Raw genomic sequence first — 23,134 nt, forward strand, 5'->3', positions numbered from 1 at the left:
GTCAGGGAGCGGGAGAGTCCGTGGTTAAGTAATGCCGTATGCGTTATGTAACACACTTGGGATGGTAGGCTAGTCATATTGTACGTGCACTGTCAGAGGTCTCGCTTCTTGTCCAATCGTGTGTGTCCACAGGATGAACGCACGCGCCTCTCCGCCCGACATCAAAACAGGCGGAGAGGAGCCAGTTAGTTTCTCCACAGCCAGACCGCAGGAGCAGAGGCGGCGGAACGACCCTTTGTGCTTCACCGATTTGCGCGCATCCTTCTGCGACTGGAGGAATCACCATCAAACATCCAGGCAAGGTTTTCTTTTTGTTTCACTTTCAGTTAGAATAATTCTGCGGCGAGCCATAGGTGCTATTAAAAAAAGAAAAACAAATCAAATGTGGAGCTGTCGCCTTGGCCAGGATTCTCGGATGGAAGCAGGTGGATTCTGAAATACTGTTGACAAATGAAGTTCGGTGATGCTTCTATAAATTTGGATATTTGCGCACTGAACAAATGTTTGCTGGGTGAAATCTGGCCAAATGAGGTTTGAACTTGTTTTCAGCATCACGGATCGCATCCCACACTTCATCTGCCTTTATTTCTGGTGGCATCCCAGCTCCCCCCTCCCATCCTATTTTGGGTTTTTGGAAAAACATCCCCAATGTAAAGCAGGCAGTGGGGGCGCTAGATGAAACAAAACAAAAACCCACTGCTGGTTACTAGCCTATACAAAATGACAAATTGTAAAATCAGCCTTTGGAATGCAGTGTGGGGGAAAAGATCAGGCTGTGTATTATCAGAATACAAAAAACTAAAAGCCTTGTTACCCAGTAAAAGATTGCTCTGAAGTGAATTAGGGGAAACAAAGGGAGACATGAAAACATGTACACAGAAAAAGGAGGGTTCTTCATGGGTTCTCTGGCTAGGGTAGTTATTCTATATCATGACTTAAAAGGACCATCTGATTTGTTAAAATTTAAACAAAACTAGAAAATCAGAATAATTAACCTAGGGTGGTTCTTAAAAAGTTCATCACAGCACCAAGATTAATGCCATGGTACAAGATTAAAAAAAACATTTTCTGGCAACATTTTTTAAGAGTGTATGTATGGGTTTCATTATGCTTAATGCATATTGGAATGTTTAGACCTACTGAAAGTGGTGTTACTCATACATGACCTCATAAGATGATAGTGATGATGATGATGATGATGATGATGATGATGGTGATGGCGATGATGATGAAGTACTCTGCCATTGTTTAAGGTCCATGCAATGATCTCAGCACAAAAGTGAATAATAATATTTCTGAGCTGAGTCGGGCAGAAAAGATACTTCACACCTCAGGTCAAATGAAATTTGAGATGAAGATCAATTTCATATATAAAAAAAAAAAAAAGAAGGTATAAATCCTTCAATTTTCAGAGAACAGTTATTCCATGCACAACAGATCCAAGCGAGAGAAAAAAAAGAAAAAGAGGGAGCATATGGACGTACATGCCCGGTTAAGCTCATGTTCTCAGTAAAGTAGTGTGTGGCTTTCAGTTCAGATGTCGTCATCGCAGAAATTATATAACTTTACACCTCGTGAACGATCAAGTCAGCAGAACAAACGGACTGAACGCATTATGGGATAAATATCAGATTTGAATAAGCGGCTTCAAACGACTCCATATGCATGAGCAACGTTAGAAAGCAAACAGACTGGGATGGGATGGATTATGAGAAGGCATCGGTCACACCCGCTCCATGCTGTTTTTATCGTAATCGTCTGGATAAAGGAAATAGATTCTGAGTAGATGTTTACCAGTCATGTGCGCATTCTCTCAGCAGTGTGCATCCTATAGCTCTTATCCTCTCCATGCTGAGATGACCCAACTGTCCCTTCCTCAGTACAACTACTTCCTAAAATAGCCAACAATACTCTCCCTCCCCCCAGGCTTATGTTGTTCTGTTTTATAGACCATAGCGTACAGTGATGCAGGAGTTTTTGGGGTGATTGTGGATCACCTATGCAGGCAGTTTGGCTCTTCATCATGCTTAAGAGAGTCGAAAATCCTGTGTTTGCAACATAGATAATGCTTAGGCCGTCTCTCAGCAGGTAGCCAATCAACATTGTCTGGAGTCCAGCAGAGGATCCGGGTGGGAGACCGAGCTGATTGCATAATCCTGCTTTATGGGGGTCTGGGATGGGGCAGGAGCAGGGTGAGCCGCAATCACAACAGGCAGAAGCTGCTAGCAGGAGTGTTGAGAAAAAAAAGAAAAAAAAAACACTTATCTATAGGGAGCGGAGCATGCATGGGCAGGCTTCTGTATCAAAACATCTCACTGGGTTTCAGAGGCTGGCAAATCTCTCTAGACCTTCAGTATGTGGCTCACGCTGCTGTGGGACCAGCAGCAGCAGAAGAAGAAGACAGTCAGGCGCTGGAACAAATGATTTGAGACATTCCAAAATACTCCCAAAATACTCTATTCAGCTCCTACATCTCATCCCGGATGCTGCAACCCACCTCATCTTCATTCCCCCTCCTGCCCTCCCCCTTCTTTCTTTCCCCTACTTGCTTTAATATGCGTTTGTCTTGAAGTATCAACCCTCTCATCCTTCTCTCCTCAGCTCGTATTTCTTTTCCTAGCACTTCACTATCTTACAGTATCATTGTAGGCTCACTGGAAGATTTTCTTACATCCATTGTCAGGGAACTATGAATGTTAGTGGTCTAGGAATTTAAGCTTAATCTACTGTTGCACTCCTTGTAAGTCGCTCTGGATAAGAGCATCAGCTTAATGCCTAAAATGTAAAAAATTGTAGACGCACTGCTAGAATTGTCTATAAATTCTAGGCAGTAGTACGTGGTTAAGTATATACAGAAGCTCCGTCTGTTTGCACACACTGGCTCAAGGACAACTGTTCATTGAGAATGAGAAAAACAGTAGAAAATGGATTTCGCCTTGTAAGACTGAATAGTAACACTCCCACATCACCTCGGCACACTCCGGCTATTTGCAAAGTGAAGGACAGCATCTGAGATGAGTAATGGAAGCCTGCACTGTGTGCAAATTTAATTGGCCCCATCTAGCCTGACTTGTTCATGCAGCTTTTTCCCTCTGTTGCTAAGACTGTTGCTAGGGTATGGGTTTGGTTGCTCTGCCCCGCTTGTGCCTAATCTGATTCTGTTGTGAGGCAGAGTGCCAGTCTGCCAAGCAGCCTCAGTATCGCTTTGATGACACTGTGATGGTTTCGTTGTCTGTGGAAATGCAGATGGTGAAATTGCAGGCAAGAGAGTGCCGCGCAATCTATAGGTCAGACAATACTGAAACCCATATGTGAAGGTGGAGGAGTTTGATTCCTATGTTTACTCTCTGGTGTTCGCCTGTCTAAAGAAAGAGGATATTAAAATATACAGTCACACTGTAGGTATTTCAGTGTCCTCCTTCAGACAATATATTGTGAAATGAAGTTGCTTTCACTCACATTGCAGCTGGAGTGGGAGCTTGCTTGTGGAAACCAGATGATCTAGTCGGGACCAACTTCCATCAAGGGTGGCAGCCAAAATGTAAAAAAAGATACCATCTGGACTAAGGGAGGGAAGATGGGCTCAGATTCAGTGATGCGACGGCAACACGCAGGCCTTAGGGTCAATTACATCATTCCCGATACAAAAAAAGAAAAACGCGGCAAACACGTATGCACTTACGTAACTGACCCCCTTAGGCGAGGATGCTAAGAGGCACAGCATTCAACAGGCGGGAGAAAGTGAAATGATTGTGTAAAATTCAGTCAAGCATGAGAGGAATTTTGAATTATTTAGCCCTACAGCATCAATAAAATATCCCGCTTCTGTGTTTGTATGTGCATGTATAAAATGGAAAGTACAGTGTCAGGGTGAAATTCATTCCCACTTTTTGAATTCAGTGATCTGCTTTTGCCCCAGTATTGACATAGGATATTGTGGATATAATACTGTTCCAGTCATTATATCTCCATGACAGCAGCACTTCATAACCCTTGGCTGGCAGCCCCATAGTTTTGGCACAGAACTGTCCTTTTGGCACAGGATGCCAATAAAGAAAGTTAGCCTACTTTTGTCATGCATTGCTTAGCAGAATGACAAGCTGGATACTTCTTCTCTGGTACTATCTTCATTTTGAGATGACTCTGTGATGAAAAGACAAAATATCAAATGCAGATTAGACATCTTTCTTCATTATTCCAACTATATAGGTTCCAAAATCTGAACTCCTGTGATACCATAAGCAGAAGTAGATTATTAGAACAGCCATGTTATTTGAAATCAGCTCTTAAAACTGATTTCTATAGGTTTGCTTTCATGCAATGACTTTTATCCTATTATTTTTACTATTATATGTTTTTTCCCATTCAATTCTTATCCTTTATATCTTGTGGCACATTCTTGTTTTTACTCATGAATTAATTTTATGAGTATGAGGTTTGCTTCTATTTGATTGTTAAAGCACTTTGTAAATTGTTTTTAAGAAGTGCTACACTTTTTAACGCATACAAGTTTATCATTATTAGTATTATTATTGAACAAATGCTAGTGTGCAAGCCTAAAGCACAATGGAGAACAGGTCAACTTGGGATGCTTGGGAAGGTTTATTTGTAGGAAGAAATACACAGGGTTTGTTTCATAAGGTCATGAATTCATGGTGCTTTGGTCGCTGCTGGCTCTGTGCTCGTTGTGCCATCTGTACCAGGCGGTGTGTGTGTGTGTGTGTGTGGGAGGAAGGGGGGGGCATTAGTGGCGTAACAGATTTCAGACAGACTCGGCCTTGTTTGTGAGGGTTTGAGTGCCACGTCAAGACGATGCCACATGCACAGTTCACAGAAATATGACTCACCTGGTTTCTCTCGCCTTCTCCATTCCACCTTTAGGGGAAAACGCGGCGTGAAGCACAATGGGACCGTTCCAGGAATATGAGGTGAGTCTTTTCATTGCTTCAGATTCAGATTTCTGCATGCTGATTGCTTTTTGATACTACATAGTGTGATGTATACTATGAATTTAATATGATAAAGATTTATATCAGCCTTAGAAGGTGGGTAAACTCTATTCTGTGGTAAACTGAGTTGAGGTGGGTTTACATCCCTGCCTGTAGCTTTGACACATGTTGGTTTGAACAGGAAAAGAAGTCACCGGAGAAAGGAAGCCCCCGCAGCCGCATCCCACGCTTGGTCCTCCATCCCTTCCCGCCCAAAGACAAAGGATCGCCGCTGTCCGATTCACCTTTTTCGGAGGAGGAGGGGAAGGAGTGCGACATCAGCTCAGATCACTCCAAAAGGACCATCAGCACCAACAGCTTTTGCTCTGGTAAGAAGTTCAGCTCCAATCCAAAGACGGCTGTGTTCACACCTGATATAAGCCTCAGATACTTGGCTGTGTAAACTCTGGCACAGGACACTGTTTTTTCCCTCCAAAAACCATAACGTTTGTCACTTTTCTGAGAACCACATTAATCTGGTACTCTAATTAAAATAGAATTTTTCATTAATCAGTTCATGAACAATCACTACCATTTATGGGCTGTCAGGTACAAAATTGTATTGCAGTGCTCTTGATCTTACCAGGTCATATTATGCAAACATAAAATCCTTGTAAAATGTAGTGAAAGCAAGTAAAACCCAGAATTTGAAACAGCATGGTTGTCATGCTGGATTATACAAACTCAAATAAGAAACAGCTCTATAATGTGTTAATCCACATTTGCCACTTTAAGAGTTATCAGTTACAGCAAATTAGAGCCACAGATTACAGGTTACACTCCAAAATGCCTGTGTGTATGTGTGTGTGTGTGTGTGTGTGTGGGTATGGGTGTACACTATATAGACTACAACACAGCAATCCAACCATTCCACAACCACTTGTGAAAGTGATGAGCCATGGTGAAAACCGTTGTTGGAGTTATCTCTCAGATAACGCCAAGGCTGGACCTTGAGCTTTGATTGACTGCTTGTGTTCGCTGCCTGCCTGCCTGCCTGTTCTTGGCTATTACTGTCTGTGTGCCTGTCTACAATAGATGACACCGGCTGCCCCACTAGTCAGTCTGTGTCCCCCTCCAAAACCCCGTCAGGCTCAGAGCACAGTCCCCACGGCTCGCCATTAACCCCCGAACGCAAGACCAAAGTGAAGAGGGTGAGGGTGATGGCGGAGTGGAGCGCCGAGCGGACCGCCCCGAGGCACAAGAGGGAGCCCAGATCTGCCATGAAACCCAGAGGTAAAGAGGAATTCGGGTTGGGGTGCTTTAAAATTGTCACATGGCAGCTTGCAGACACAGGTTAACATATGTAGGTCCATCAGTATTGTCCAGGTTTACAGCAAGTCTCTCAGTTTAAATAACTAAAAGAAGAAAAACAGGTGTTTACATACACATTTTACAATATGCGTTCAGCTGATTATCTTATCCAGAGAATCATTAGAATAAACAAACATATAATCAATTCCTAGATCACCTAAAAATGACAAGCAACCAAAATGAGGTGCAAAGGCCTTAGTGCCATTACATTACATTACATTATGTAATTTAGCAGACACTTTGTGCATTTTGTCAACAGTCAATCCAACTGTATATCACAGTCCTCATCAGCTCAGCCTTTAATAGGAATACGTAGCATTCGTAGAATCAGTTATTGTTTTTTTTTATTAAGAGTAGAAGGGGAAGAATTGTACAATATTCCTGCGACCATAGAGCCGTCATGTAAAAGCAAAGTGCTAGGAAAATATTTTTTTTAGAGCAAGTACAGCGTGGAAATCATTCAGTGATCAACAGTGTAAACTTGAAATCTTGACTTTATATCTATATGTCTATATTATATTCTACATGATCTGACCTTATGTGTAAATAATTCATATACGTTGATTGTACGTGAATGTATTGTACATGGACAGACTTACAGCACGCTGTTCATATATGTACTTCTACGTGCCAATGATTCCCTAAAGACCAAAGTACAATAAGTGTGTATTTGTCAGATGTCAGCAGCTAGCAGCTTTCCAGACATGTTGAGCTCAGCAGACACTGGCTGGGAAGCAGCTGCTTGGTAAAGGAGAGAGTAATGACTTGAGTGAGTTGCTGTCTGTGCATCTGTGCTGTGTTAACATATCAGGAACACTACACTTCAATGTTTATCCCCCAGCGGAATTACCTTCCTCTCTTTTAATCTGTGCAAATGAAATCCGCCGGCAGACAAAACTGCTTGATCATAAGTCAGAAAACTTGAAGTAAGCTGATTGGTTGATGAAAAGGTTCAGGGGCTTAGCCAATTAGGCTGATTAGCAGGAGTTTACTAGTCTGATTGAATGTGCACCGACCCTCAGTTGACTCACCAAGTGCTAGAGGATCACTTAGTTTTGCATTGTTTTGTTTGTCACAGTCACCAGTGGGCACAATACTATGGTTTTATTTGATGGGAAGAGATGCTACTCAGGTATGGCTTTAAATTGAATCTCCATTCATTGCAATGCAACAGTATGGTGCCTGTGATTCTCTGCACAAGCAATTTGGGTGGCTGGTGTTCCAGGCTTCAGTAAAGTGCTGAGGTGTTTTATATTAAGTGTCTGTGCTGCAACATTTGGGTAGATTGCATTATTTCAGTTGTACATTTGCTTTGTTTCCATAGCTGATGTACTTGTGATGTGAGTTGACCTTTCCTTTGCAAAGTTTTGCACATTTGCAACATTACACATAACTGTGGGGTGTTATTTGTTAATTTTGGAGTGATGGCAGCATTTGTAACCCTATGAGATTAGCTCATTTGTATGTCTGCCTACTTCAAACTCACTTTAGTCTAACAAAGGGTATAGCATATGGGGAGCAGTCCATCAGACAGCTGCTGTATGAGAGGTATCTGTTTGAGGCTCTGCTTTCTGGCTTCAGGGAGACTTAGCGGAGGTCCTGCTTACAGAAACTGTAACATGATAGTCTCTGCTTGATCCTGCACTTGATCCTAACAAGGCAGGATGGGGCTGCTGGAAGGTGCTTGTTAGTTTGGCCACCATTTCAAACTGTTGTGGAAAGGAGAAGCTAGGATGAACAGACATGACGGGAATCAAGAAAATTGGTCACAAATGCCCAGTGTGTGGCCTTGAAAATACAGAATGTTAAGCGTGTGTGTGTGTGTGTTTTCATGTGGAGCTCGGTGTAGGGGTTTGTTGCTTAAGTCCAGCAGCTTGGTAACACACTGATGCCTCTCCCTGCAGGTAGTGAGGCAGACTTCAGCTCTTCCAGCAGCACAGGCAGCCTAAAGACCAGGGAGAGCCTTGCATCCAGTTCTGCTGGAAAGAAAACTCCACGCAGGTATGTGGTGCATCTATTCTGTTTGGTTCAGTGGTGTGATCAGTTTCCTTACTGTGCCAAAGATGGTCTCCGAAACAGATGGCTGCATTTACGCTGAGACCTGAAAGGGAAGCATTTACCATGCAGAAAAAATATGTGCATTTAGTCATAAACTCATGAAAATTATCTATATTTTTTTTTTCTTGTTTTCCTGCTTTATCAAGTCGTGGCGCTCACATCAGACCCCTCCCAGTGTTCAAACCAGCAGGGAGTCCTACAGCCAACCGCGATGCAGAGCTGTACGCTCCCTACCGGACTCCTCCCAGAATCCCCTCCTCAACCAACAGTAGTAGCAACTCCAGCCCCACCTCCAGGTACACAAACATGTTTAATAATCATTTAACAAGGACTGTGATTTGAAATTTGCGGGGCGAAATGTTATATATTGTGATCGGTCATTACTACCTCTTCATCATGTCTAACCTTTCAACATTTCTCCACTCTCATTTATTACACTTCTCTGCTCCACTCTCCACTTGAAAGAAGTGAGTACATTTTGGAGATTGGGAGGTTTGGGCTGTGGCAATGTGCAGCATAAAGTGAGTGGGCGGGTGGTTGGTTGGATTAGGCTCAGACTGTTTTATCATTTCCTCTCTTGCAGCTGCCTGGGATTATATATCGGTCATGATTTGGCTGTGGATGGGATTATTGAGGATTTAATAAAGCAAATGTCTGAATTTGGTACCCAGACAGTGACTCTACAGACTGCAGCTGAGTTGAAACTGAATTTGTGTGTGCATGCACCTTGGTTTGGGGGAGAGGAAAGGGTCATAAATATTTCATCATAACTGAATCAATAGATGAACTGAGCAGCCTGCAACTCTTGACTATTTGGGTCTGTCTTGCATTTCTGGCATGGTGCTGCTGGCTCCTTGTTACATGGTGACAGAATATTTACTCCATCGGCTTTGTTTCTATGGCAGCTAAACCCTGCATAAGGATAAACCCAAAACTCCTCTCTTAGCCTTGTAAAATAAAAAACAAATCCAGCCCACAGCTTTTTTTGACTTCTTTTTATGCAGCAGCACAATCGACCCTCTTTATCTTGTGTTTACAACATCCATAAATGCATTATAATCTCCGCTCTCGTCACTTAAGGACATTTTCATCCCTCAGTCAGCTCTCCTCTGCCTGGCTAGGTGTCATGTGACACGTTTCTCTCTCACTAGCTACCTTCTGCGGGGCTGTTTCTATTTCTGGCAGGGATGCAGAGCGCTCACATCAAAGCCTCAAGTATCCCAGGTTGCTAGGATATTGTGCTAGCGGTGAAGCCTGCTTGGAAGAGAGGGGCTTGCTGCTTTGCATATTGGCCAAATCCACCCACTCATCCTCAACAGGAAAAAAAAATCCTTTTATCAGTTCTCTTTGAACATCATAAAATATATGATCACAGGACTTTCCCAAACATGCACAGGGCATTTGAATGTTAATGTGGTTAGTGTCTAGAATTTGTAAGACAAATTAATGCAAGTTGGGTTTTTTTTTTTTTTTTTTTACGATGGCGTTTCCTAGCTGACTCTGCTAGCATTTAGATAACCAAGCATTTTAGTTTATTTTTTGTCTCTAGTCTGCATGCTGGTAATCCTGTGTCAGACAGTAATTCCAGGCTTCAGAGAGCATCTGCCATGACAGCACTCTCTCAGCCAGACTGAACTAAGTAATTACCTTCTGCAGGCAGGGATTCGTGTCAAATTGGGTTGTTTTTGTTTTTTGCTGTTGCTTCAAAATGGCTAGTTGGCGACTGTGATGAATACTGTTGGTCTTCAAGAAGTGTAAAGTTGGCCTTCCACCAAGAGAGCTTATCTAATGTTTGTGCATCATCATCTTTCTGCCCAGCAGAAGGGTGAGCCTGGGCCGCTACCACTCCTGTGGAGACAACCACGGCATCAGACCCCCAAACCCCGAGCAGTACCTCACGCCTCTGCAGCAGAAGGAGGTGGCCATCCGGCACCTGAAGACCAAGCTGCTGGAGTCCGAGAACAGAGTTCATGACAGGTTGGTTAATATTCTGCAACACAGGAGCACCTCTAACTGTATCTTTTTATGACTTTAAGGTAGGAGGGCGGTGGTTATACCAGGAGAAGGTGATACCATCGTTGTGACATAATCGCAGTATACTGCAGATGTTGTGGTCAGCTGTTTAAATCTTCTGAAGTGTGAACCCAATGTGAAAGTGCTATTACGTAACATAACAAATCGGTGTGATGCTTCTAGAGTCATTTTTCACAGGGAACTTGCACTATATGTGACGACAACCCATCCAGCTTAGTAAAACCCGGTCCTTTAGGGATTTGTCTTTGCTACCCTTTTATCTTTGAGTAACTCTGGGCGTGTTCTTTCTCCCTTTTTTATATTTAGAGAGACCGAGATCGAGGAGCTGAAGTCCCAACTGGGCAGGATGAGGGAGGATTGGATCGAGGAGGAGTGCCACCGGGTGGAGGCTCAGCTGTCCCTGAAAGAGGCTCGCAAGGAGATCAAGCAGCTGCGTCAGGTGGTGGAAACCATGAAGAGCAGCCTGATGGAGAAGGACAAGGGAATACAGAAGTACTTCATTGACATCAACATCCAGAACCGGAAGCTGGAGTCCCTGCTGCAGAGCATGGAGCTTGCCCAGAGCGGCTCCAACCTCCAAGACGAACCCACCCTGGACTTCATCTGCGACTCCCCTGATGGCGGCGGGAAGAAGATGGAGGAAGAGGGAGGGCTGGAGCTGGGGGACCAGGCGGCGGAGGAGATGGCGGACAGCGGGCTGCTGGTAAACGACGAGATGGCCAACAGAGCGGACATTTTGGAGCAGGTCTTCATGTCCACTGCGGTGGATTTCAGTCAGGACTCTAGTGGCAAGCTGAGGGCAGGGGCAGAGCCTGGGCCTGGGGTGTCCGCGGTGCTGGAAGAGGGCGAGGATACATCTCCACCAAATATCGTTTCCACCACTGTCACCATCTCCTCCAGCACCTCCCCTCCGACAGAGCAGCCCGTCACGGAAGACAAGGGAGTGCAGACCGACGTGATGTCCATGTCTCCGGACCTCCAGGCTCTGCTCCTCCAGCTGCTGAAGTTTCACGGGGGAACAGTGGGGGACGCAGCGCTCTCGGCCTCCGGCGGTCTCCTGGGACTCCCAAACCTCCCCACCCCCACCCCCACCAATCTGACAGACTCGACGCCTAGCAGCCCCGCCCCCCCAGAGAGCCCCGACACCTCCACCGATTCCGGCATGTGCTGCTCGGAGCCTGCGGAGAGCCGAAGGTTCATGGAGGAGTTGGATTTTGGTGTCGGCGAGGAGGAGCCGTGCGTGCCGCCTGGATTGGCCGTGGTCGGCAAGCGCTACTGGAGCAACAGCTTCCTGGTCGATCTGGTTGCCGTCGCGGCGCCCGTGTTGCCTACGGTGGCCTGGCTGTACTCGCGGCACGGCGTGGACGGAAGTGCTCCGGTGTACAATATTGCTGCTCTCATCAGGGGCTGCTGCATCATGGGATTGCACTCTCTTCGTCACGTCACTCACAGGCCAGATGTGTAATGGCCTCCAACCCGCATGCACATGCCTAACCTTCTACTAAAAGCACTTCAGCATCTTTTCAAGAGTATTCGTGAGATTTCTTTAGTTTTTCTACACTTGATTATATCAATGCAGTAATTTTGGTTCCCACACTGTTACTTTGCACTGTACAATTGCCATGAGTTGAGGCAAAATGGTGACATGAAAGGGATTATTTATGAAAGGGTTATTTATGTATTTATTTTCTTTATCCTTTATGTGTATATATATGCCGATCATCTGGGTAGATGGTTATGTGTTATCATTGTCCTGTGCTGTCCCTAGCTGCCCTTGTGTACAAAAAAAATCCATTTTGTTTTTTCTTAAAGTGGTAGGATGTATGAGACTTTAGGAGGTGTAAGATTGAATGTTAGTTTGAGTTTATGATGGGTTCTGAAATTTCAACTGTTCGAGTCATTGTTCAAAAAGAAACCTTAAACCTTCAGCCAAAGCTTTAATGTCAATTCACTGTTAATGTTTTGTGAAGAAGTATTTTTCTCCCTGGGAGTAGAGCTTTTTATGGTACAGCCTGTGTATTGTTCATAGAAATAAGTTGACGCTTCAAAGCAATTGACACTTGTTACGTGCCTGAGCTATGTGCAATACTGGTGGTTTACATCAAATGTCCTTGTATCTTTATTATTAAAGCATGATAATCCCAGTCACGCTTTTTGACTCTTGACATTTTTGATCTGGGATTGAAAGGGAATTGGTTAGCATGGAAAAACTGTTCAGTAAAGGAAGTAAACCAAAGATATCCCATAGACTTGTCCATTAATCTTTATAGACTTTACAGATGCATCTGCACTTGAGATGCCTAAAACTACCTAAATAATGTAGGTGGCAGTACATCTTGTTCAAACCGCTGCCAAACATTAGAACAGCCCACGTTTCTTCATCTGCACAAGTTCCCATGAATAAATAAAAAGGAAAATATCTTCAGTCTGAGCCCAAGCACAACCAACCAGTGTCCTCATGACAGTGCATGTTATGTAAAAGCTTTCTCAAGCAGCATTTTCAAACATCCCTTGGGTTCTGAAGCTGACAATGTGAGTGCATTAGATCCACTTTACCGGAACCTCTGAAGCTGTAAAATGCTGCTCCACACCCTTACACCAATAAAAACTGGGTCAGTGCCAGAGCAGCTGTATGTCTGCCTATACCCAAATAACCTACTGATGTTTTCTTCGCTCGTCATGACATAACATGTATCCATATTCAGCATGAACATGAAAATCTCACGAAAAGACTGATTCATTTAAAATAGGCCAGCTAAGACTTGAGGCCTTTGCTATGCCGAGGCTACATTTCCGCTCTGCCATATGGGGATCTATCCTCAGTTGCATAACCATGACCCCTCGGCTCATTAAAGCACCAACAGAGTAATGAATCATCCCAGATGCTGTAATCCCTACACCCAAGTCTGTTAGCAGCCAGTGGAAGGTAGATTAAAAGGAGCAGGCAGCAACAGGCTTAGGAGAAATCAAACCAGCTGACAAAATACCAGTCGAGTTAGATCGACATATATATGCTTTACAAGCCTTTGATGGGAATTGTTATTCACACAGCCTTCACCAGACAATCTCATTTTGAAATGGAAGATTAACCGCCAGCGATCTCTCATCGGGCTCGCTCCCTTTCCAAAACACTGATGAACTGCCTTTTCCCCTCTTGAAAGTGGGTCAGTCTCTGGGAGGTTTTGTCAGGCAGGAGAGCGTCTTCAGTCAGATGGTGGTGACAGTATCAGATGAGTGACGGCAACCATCCGTCAATGTAGGTTAAGGGCCACCTTTAATCGTTGGACATTACTGTTATGCGATATTAAAAAGCCCAAACCTATATGTAGTGCCCATATTAGATGAGTCATCCATGTAATCTTTTAACACATTAGGTTTAGATAGTGTCTTCCAAATTACATAACAGCCAACTGAGTCATGTACCAAATTTATTCACCCCTAGAGGGATGAATCACATCATTTTATTAAAAACCTGTCTAGAACTAATACAGCAGGTATACAATCTCCTAAACCTTTTGGATTGAGCTTGTAGCCTCATACTATTTAAATGCAAGTCCTCGGTGGTGCTCAACCATGCCAATCCTTATAATCCAAGGTCATACTCATAGAGGGGAAAAAAAAGAAAAAGGGTTCCAGGATTCATTTTTGGAAAATGTGCAAAAATAAAACAGAACCTTTATTGACAAAACAGAGCAACATGCAGCTTTTCCCAGTGGTAAAAGTTGGCAAAAGAGCATTTCCAAAGAAAAATTAGGGAAGATTCATGAAGACTATTTGGGAAGTTGTCCCAAAGACTATTTGCTGAATTCCCTTAAGCTAAAAACCTCCCTTCAGTTAAATTCTTGAACCTGATCATGCACAAATCTGTTACTTTATCATAATTACTATTTTCAGGAATTTATCACCTCTCTGAAACTGTCAATTAATCATTTAACAGATAAGCTCAACCCAGTATTACCAGTGTAACCATACGAGCACCGCACTGCTTTGCTAATTGTAACATTCAGTATTAAAAGCAGCCTCCCTTGCCTCCCTCCTCGGCATTTACTGGAACAAGTCCTAAGAGACCAAGACATCATATCATTTCTGCACATTTCAGTTCATACAGCTCTTCCTCCACATGCCAATGTTTCCATGACAACAGCTTGCCGATCGGCACTGCAAACCAATCTTACCAGCACTGGCCAGTAATTTCATTACAGAGATGCATAACAGGCTGCTCAGTCTAAACCATCAACTTCAGCTGTTAGCTTTCCGTTTTTAGGTGAGAGAGGGAGAAAGACGCACCGAGTGTCATTTTCCATCCTCTTACTGATCTTACAATATACTGTAATGATGATCCATGTTTTATAAAGACAGTGTGTGCAGTGATTGCATCAATTATGTAAGAAATCATTGAGTAAAGCAAAATTCCCTTAACCAAAAAACAAAACAAAACAAAAAAGACATGCGCAAGTTTAGTGTCTATGCTTGTGTATTACAATGCAAGGATAAAACTGGGTAGTAGGATACTTTGATTCAACGTCAACAGTTGACAAAGGAGAAGAATGGCAGATCAGTAGCCATGAGATTACCATAGGAACCCACAGCTAACTTTTGTGGTAGGACTTAATTCCATTCTATAGTCTCTTGAGCCATTTATCCATACTCCTTGTGAAAATCTTCAGCCTTCATTTCAATGCAGATTTCCAGTGTAATAAGGGCTGCACAGCACAGGTAGGTACATGGAATATTAAGCAACATCAATTAGAAAAAATGTGTTTTCAAACAACGAAAGAGCAATTAAATATAAAACACAATAATCAAGCAAACCAAGGGATGTCGCTGGTATACAGTGACGCTTAAAATTAATTACACTCCTTTGTCCTTAGAGGTTATAAATAAGACAAAGAAAAGAAATTGCACTCCCTATTAGAGAGTCAAGGTGTACTATAGGTACCAGTTTATTTACAATCGTTCCTGGGAAAACCAAAATAGAACATTTTCCTACGCAATCTAATAGATGAAATCAGAATCTAAACGGTATGCCATCTAATGCTGCATCTCATTTTCAGCCTAATCTAAGATGAATTGGCATTGTACAAATATTACTCTCCCTGAAAACCAAAATGACCATGCCACATGAACAGCAAGTACACCAGGTACGTTATCTGCCCTCGAATGTGGCATTTCACATTGCTGTGGCTGGAAAACAATGACTAAAATGGCTGCTGGTGGAAACGGGGTGGAGAAGGAGGACAGTTGGCTATCAGATGACTAGTGTAGGGAGATAATCCTGGTTTGATGATTTTAAGATGAAGTAACGATTGATTCAGCGTCTTTCCCCCCCATCCCTCAGGCTCAAAATTGAGCATTCCTAAAATGTTACGAGAGCTTGACGGCAATCTTCTGCTCCTTCTTCATCATCCTCTGAGCATCTTTCTCCATCTTCTTCCTCTGCTGCTCCATGGAGCGCTTTTCTCTCTCTGCCAGCTTCTGTTGTCTGGTACACAAAGACAAAACAAACGCAGGATTGCAAGCCATGTCATTACAGTGCACATCAACAGAAGCTAGGTCAGCTTGGCTTGGAGTAAAAAAAAGCATCTTGTTCCCCCTCTCATGTGTTATAATAAAAGCATACACTGACACCTGCTGGGCATTAAGTGAACCTACAGCCCTCTGAACAAAAAGTTGACATGTTCGCAGACTGTGAATGTCCATTTGTACAATTTAAATTCCGCATAATAAGTCTAGCCAAAATCTTGACTCATCATAAGACTGTGAACGCCCGTTTATGTAGTGTCAAAAGCCCAAGCAATGCAGATATCAATAAAATGTGCCAAAATGACACTATAACAGCTTCAGCATGATAGTCAACTGTGAAGGCCTGCTGATATTCTACTGATAGTATCGGGTGATCCATCTCCCAGGCACTCATCCATGGATCAGCAAATGAAGCTGTCCCTATATCGATACTTAACTGCCATGCACTTTGGTACTATATTAAACTTCTGTCAAAATGATGAAATGCTGCGATTTGTGAAGTTCATAGTCATAGCACCTTTGTTTAGAAGAGGAGCCCCGGTTATGCAGGCTAAATGTCATTCTGTTTTATTAGGCTTAACCTTCTGTACCATTATTTATCTGTTATTCTGAATAAGCTGTTATCTGTTAACCTATTCTGAATAAGCCGCTTTTATCTGTTAATATTTTTTCTATTTGATCGAGGACGGTTATACAATGGACAATGCATAATTTGATCAAATTTGTAAAAAACAAACAATTGATACACTTGTTCCAGTAATTGTTTTATAATAGGCCAATACTAGGCAGCATAAATGACAAAATTGAGTAGCACTGGGATCGGTACTCGGATTGGCCAATCTAATTATAAAGGACTCAGTACTCATATCGATTCTGAAAAATTGGTATCGGTGCACCTCTATGTACTACAAAAAAGCGTTGATGAATTCTTGACATGTCGTTACCTGAGCACCTCCTCTGCCTCCCAGGCAGCATCAGACTCGTCCTCCCAGGCGTTGGTGTCCTCCTGCCAGTTGTCCATTTCCCCGAGCTCAGCCTGCACAGCATAGGATCATTTCCCATTTCAATCACGAAGACGACCAGCGTCACAAGACATTTCAGCTACAAAGGCTAAAAAGCCTCGTTCTCAAGCCAAAACAGTAAATGACAAGTATTTTGCATCATGTATTACCTCTTCACAAGACATTTCAGTTACATCTCTGCTGTAATTAGCTAGATTATTTGTCTCTACTGTGAAAATGTGACTTTATTGTTTGTGGCAATTACAGGCTTGCGTATTTCAAGGGGACGGGAGGGGTGGAGGTTGTGCCAGAGACTTGCGTAGGAGATCGTTCTATCAACGTTATTGCAATTCCTACTGGTCACTGATAAAGGTAATAGTTTACTTAATACCCCTTTAACTGCAACTACTGCACAATCTATAAGCACGAGAGGGAGAGAGACTAGTCAGAGCAAGTCGTCTGTCAGAAAGCAGTGTGTATGATCTTCTACTGTGAGACTCTGGGCGGAGAAATGCATATACCCGACAACAGAATTTCTTTTGGGCAAATCTACGGCATCTCAATGAGTGGGGATGGGACGCTCTTCTCAGCTGCAGCCCCACTTTGTGATTTAGGCTGATAAGGCAGGTGTATTTTTACATGAAAGTCTTGCCTATTGCAGCTTTAACAAACCCACTTCATATGGCTAATAATTTACATAAGTTTTACTTTAATCACAGCAAGTTTTTCAAATAAGATTAAATTTTGGGATAAAACTTTGTACACGAGGACTGGGGTCCCTAAACATTTTCCACTTCAAACCCACTTCCACTTCAGACCTAGTTCAGTTTTGGGGGATTTATCAATTTTTCCTACTTACCCAGAGTCAGATGAACTCGTGGATGCCATTTTTATGTCTCTACATGCAGTTTGCTTAGCTCAATTGCTGGAAGTCTACAGGATTGAGTAGCAGCTCCTCTCAAAAGTAGGGAAATAGACTTCCTCAGTATATTCTGGCTCAAATAAAAACGGCTTCCTAAAAATCCAACATGATTAGCCTGTTGCAATTTTCGATTGCAAAGACCAATGGCTACGTGGCTAGCTAGATGGCTCCTGAGTTCTGAGTTTACAAAATTGCACTCTAGTGAGAAGAGAGCAGAGGCAGAACCTAATGGTATGTTCAAGACAACTGGGAACTGGGGAACTTCCTACTTGGAACCATGGAAGTATTATATTGGTGGGAATATACAAGAAGTCCGGCCAGGACTTATGAAGTTGATATAATCTAACTTCTTTATGTTTAGTTGAATTAATAACTAATTAATAACTTTATAAATAATAATGTATAGCTTTGTTAGACCAGCCATCATCTTTGGAGAAGTTAAAAGGTCTAATACCTGGCATCCTGGCAGCTCAATGGTCTGGGTCCGGGTACGTAGAAAAGATAGCCAAATTCCCCAAAAACCGAACTATCCCTTTAATTTCTTGACTTGGTTTGAAGATTTAAGTCTGTCATCGCTTGTTATCTGATGCTTATTTTTACAACAACAAATACCATTAGGTGAAAGGTCTGCATAAAATGTGTAGTTGTGTATTCCGACTGAACTGCAATTTCTTTTCATACTTTTGATCATATACATTTTGCATATGTTTTCAGACATTCCAGACCAGCGCATCAACCCTGGATGTCTCAGTGACAGAGGAAGGCCTGCCTGAGGCTTCAGAGGGTAAGACTCAGACTCACTGAGGGAGGAATGAAGGACATCATGTCCTGAGAGGCTGCCAGTCTGCTGGAGAAACCTGCTGAGCCATCGGGCACCAGGTAGTTTAACGGCTCCCTCTTCTTCAGCACTATCTGTAACATGGAAAACCAAGAGAAAGGGGCAAACACTTAACTTCAGCAGATTACAAGACCATTATAAGCATAGATAAACTTTTCTTATAAAATAATCAAACATCAGAAAGTTGTGTGACAACTTAATATCACGTCATTAATTGCTCCATATTAAAAAAAATCATAACCATAACATTCTACCATCTTTCATTGCAAGATAACTTCTATTTAACATTCACTTGTTTATTTATGTCACTGAAAGTAACTGTTTCATCTAATTTGAGCTGCAGTACAACATCCTCCAGGAGACGTCCACAAAGGTTACAAACTCGAAAATGTATATATTCTGTATATCAATATTTTGGCATCTGATCAGTAATATCTGATCTTGGACTGTACCTTCTGTGTTTTCCTGATGGTGGGGGCCATGTCTTTGAAGTAGTCAGGCTCTTCTTCTCCATCGCTGGGTGAAGGGGGAACGTTTCCGTTGCCGCCCTCAATCTTGATACTAGTGGGAGCTTCTTCATCCCAAGAGCTCCATTCTTCAATCTCTGCCTGCACAGACTAGAGAATAAAACACAATGGGACCCAATTTCAGAAGTGGAAATTAGGAAATCGACAAGGCATAGGATACTTTGACCGAAACCAATGACACAAATTTGATATTTCTGAAGTGTTTAGAACAGAGGTTGACTGATGTATAAATTAGGTGATAAATTACATCAGATTAGAGCTTTTTGCAAATCATAATCTGCTGTCTGCATGAGTTTGGTAACAGGAATAGTTGTGATGACAAGACAATTCTGCCATCCATTACGAAATCAGGAAATCATCTCGCCTAGGGCGTCAAAAGGGCCAGAACCGCCACTGCTCTTAACTGTCATGACAACCAAACTTGCTGGGAAGTCATAGCAATGCGTTTGAAATGGCTGTTCAAGGTTGAAGCAAGGCTTAACTGTCATTTGGGGGTCCAAGATAACATTTTATGGGGAAAAAATGTTATTTCAAAACACTGGCAAATATTGGTTATTTAAAATAATCTCTATCACCACATTTATACAGTATGTTCACATCACAATATTAATAAAAATATGTGAGCGTATGTTTTTAATTTTGTTCCATTTCTCCTCCATCTTCAGTCACAATACTAGCTCATAAAGCCATACCCATCAATCCCAGAATTTCAGGCTTGCTCTGGATTACTCTGATTAGATGAAATGCATGCAAATTTTGAAATTCTGTCCATTACTTCAGTCTTCAGTTTGACTTGCCAAATGGACAGTTTTGTGCTTCCACTGTGCTAAAACGCACATGGAGAGAGGCCTACTGGGCAGCTGCTGTTGACTGATACAATACTGACCTGTTTTGGTACAGATGATGAAAAGTCCACTGTGGTTGGGAGAGTTATTTGATCACCACTGAGCTTACGCCCCCTTCCAGTCCTGTAGAGGAATTCAAAAAATAAAGAATACAAAATAATTAAAAAAAAAAGACAAATAACCCATTTAATGCAAAAAAAAAAAAAGTAGCAGCAACCCAAGGAACACCATTACCAGACATTTAGGTAATACATACATTCCCTTCTCTCGCGTGGGGACACCAAACTCAAAAAAAGTATGTGTACAAATCTGGAAATTGAATGCTGCTTTGCTTATCATCACACATATATACTTTGTAGAACATGAATTAAGATCCTTTCTAAATCGCTAGGTCCCACTGGTAAATCAGCATACATGTAATCCACCAAGCACCTCTTACTTCAATAAAATGTCAACATTTAAAATTGGTTTAATTGTTATTTCCACAATCTACTTCCACCAAAATACACCATGGCGGGCAGTGGCAAGCAACGTGAACCAGTTCTCAAAGTTGAAATTTTATTGAAATAAAGTGCTGCTTGGTGGATCAGATGTATGCCAAATTTACCATTAAAAATCTCACAATTTCTAAAAGGTCTTAGGTCATGTTAAAGGAGGTATGCATGTTTGTCAATAAGCAATGCAACATTAAATTGCCCGAATGTTGAATAGAGTTTGGTGTGACGTTCTCTCCATATAAGAGAACAGCATGCGTTGGACATTATTTTCCAAAGTGTTCAGTTGTGCTTACCTGCATATCAACCGTTTAAAGAAAGAAAGCAAGTTGGCTAGACATGTGCAGATCTTGAAAAGGCGGAACTGAGTGATGGCCATGATGAAATTGAGCTGGTGAAAAAGAAAAGAGAAAATATTAGGAATTGGATTGACATTGATAAAATGGTCTCTTACTTTGCCTCCCACCCCCAGGGTATGTATTATGCCACGTCTTCACTAGAGTAATATTTTGCAGGGTTGCATGAAATCAGCTATAGCTGTTCAGCAGCCCTTAAAAAGCAATGTGTTGGCGTATATGGACAATGAATACCAAGAACCGTCAGTCATGCTATTCCCTAGCTCTTGCATGAAGAGCCCGTAAAGCCTCCATAAAAACTCCATAATACAAAAATGTGAATTGTATGTGTCCTTGCTTGTCGGCAAAAGGGCATGCATGGTAGAAGATGACTTAAAACCTGAATCATAAAAAGCAAAAAGCACTCATTTCAATGACATTTTATAATGGGTTCGTCACTTATTCCTACAATTTCCTTCTACCAAAATACATCATGGAGGGCAGTAGTGACAAATGTGAACCGATTCTAAAAGTTGACATTTAAAAAAAAAAAAAGTGGTGCTTGGTGGATTACTTTCATGCCGAATTTGCCAGTAGACCCTGAGGATTCCTAAATGACCTTAAGTCATGTTCTAACGGGTATGAATGTTTGCCGATAAGCAAAGAAATATTAAATTGACATATTTTTTAATAGCGTTTGGCATGACGTTCTCCTACACCACAGAACGGAACGTATCGAGCTAGTTCCAAGGATGCATTAGCTAACTAATCTAGCTATATGTCTCAAGATTAGCTTTTTGCACATCTTTATCATTGGTGCAGATACTCACCATGCACGGTGTCAATACACAGTATGCAGAGCAGCTGGTTTTGATATTTTCTTGAGTGTCAGAAGAAACGAGTTCATTTATTTGGCTAACCGTAGCTTGCTAGCTTAGCTCACAGAAAAACATGATATCTCTATATCCTATAATTGTCTTTGCAAGACGACACATTTGCAGTAGCTATATTGTTGTCATGTCAAAAGCATGGGAGAGTCGGCTGCTGACTCCAGTTAGGTTTCATGATAAAACCCCTAAAAATGTGTCGTCGCTTGTTCACTGTCCCATGGCTGCCATCTTTGAACTGGGAGGAGCAGGAACAGGGAAGTACAGCAGCGGCGTGGACCTGCTACCTTCAAGTGCTGTCAGAAAAGTCGAAATAAAATAAATCTATGTTTAGAAAATGTCTGTCAATAGTAAAAGTGGGCCCAATTCCAGTCTGCAAATGTGGACTTTAACCCTCATGTGTGCGCTTTCCTATTACTTTGCCTGACACAGAGAGCAGTGTGAATGGTAAGTGCCAAAATTAAGGAGAAGCAAGCAAATGCGTCATTTTGACTATCCACACTCCATCACGTCTGTTTGTGCTGCTTTGCATGCATGATCCAGCCCGAACACCTTTTCTGACCTCTACAGACCTGAAACAAAGTTGTTTTTATAAGAAACAACTCACCACGAAAAACATTGTTTAGCTGTGGATGGAAATGGGTGTTTACGAGGAGCACTTGAAGGTAGCAACCTACCCATCCTCATGACAGAACTAATCTCAGAACTAACATTCAAAACGCATTTAATCACCTGTGTACATATCTTTGTATACTTGTGTATATGGTTCCGTGTTTAATTTGCAATTATACAAAAGAGATAAACAAAGAAAAAAAACAATAACAAAACACAAAAGCACAGCAGCAGAGCAAATGAGGCAATACCAAACTGCATCCATGACTCAACGGAAAAAAACAAGTAGGCTATAATATAGTAAGTAGTAATTTGCACTAAGTAATACAAGCGATATGCGATAACAAATGAACCAGTGTCTGCCTCGAATATGCGCCCCCTTGAAATGCAGAAGACTGTGTGGTTTGATCTGTACGCAGGGCTGAGCCGGATAAACCGGGCGGGAGATTAGTTTGCCCTTAATGCATTTTATTCAATGATCAAGTTGCTTATATGACTACACGAGTTGAAATAAAATACAAAAAATAACTTGTACCGTCAAAGACTCTTGCCTGTCAGACATTTTATCCCAGTTATTCACTCAGTGGTGGCTAGTTAATAAATATGTCATATAATGTATCACACAAAAATGAAATTACATAATTGAATTTGCCTAGCTCATAAATAACCGCAGGTATCGCAACTGACGACGTTTTACAAGAAACGTGCCCTCCGTTTAAGCTTTGTTGGCTGCAATGTAAGCGGGCGTGAAACGCTGGA

General features: G+C 42.1%; 2 protein-coding genes across 4 annotated transcripts; one reads left to right on the forward strand and one right to left on the reverse strand.

Moving 5' to 3' along the window:
- Positions 1-207: 207 nt before the first annotated feature.
- Positions 208-12,535, forward strand: sybu (syntabulin (syntaxin-interacting)). 3 transcript variants are annotated; one of them, XM_078287385.1, is made up of 8 exons: positions 208-297; positions 4,882-4,928; positions 5,131-5,317; positions 6,024-6,221; positions 8,204-8,300; positions 8,504-8,653; positions 10,176-10,334; positions 10,698-12,535. In XM_078287385.1, the coding sequence occupies exons 2-8, from the start codon at positions 4,905-4,907 to the stop codon at positions 11,854-11,856; spliced, it is 1,974 nt and encodes a 657-aa protein (XP_078143511.1). In that variant the 5' UTR covers positions 208-297; positions 4,882-4,904; the 3' UTR covers positions 11,857-12,535. The 3 variants fall into 3 exon arrangements, with proteins under 3 accessions (XP_078143511.1, XP_071758585.2, XP_078143512.1); XM_071902484.2 differs by having other exon boundaries at positions 10,179-10,334; XM_078287386.1 differs by having other exon boundaries at positions 6,078-6,221.
- A 1,301-nt stretch (positions 12,536-13,836) lies between these two features.
- Positions 13,837-21,992, reverse strand: ebag9 (estrogen receptor binding site associated antigen 9). Its single transcript, XM_071902418.2, has 7 exons — positions 21,707-21,992; positions 20,838-20,932; positions 20,089-20,170; positions 19,128-19,292; positions 18,639-18,749; positions 16,859-16,950; positions 13,837-15,873 (listed from the first exon to the last, which is right to left on the reverse strand). The coding sequence occupies exons 1-7, from the start codon at positions 21,707-21,709 to the stop codon at positions 15,756-15,758; spliced, it is 666 nt and encodes a 221-aa protein (XP_071758519.1). The 5' UTR covers positions 21,710-21,992; the 3' UTR covers positions 13,837-15,755.
- Positions 21,993-23,134: the final 1,142 nt, after the last annotated feature.

Source organism: Centroberyx gerrardi, chromosome 12 (assembly GCF_048128805.1).
Source record: "Centroberyx gerrardi isolate f3 chromosome 12, fCenGer3.hap1.cur.20231027, whole genome shotgun sequence".
Classification (NCBI taxonomy): domain Eukaryota; kingdom Metazoa; phylum Chordata; class Actinopteri; order Beryciformes; family Berycidae; genus Centroberyx; species Centroberyx gerrardi.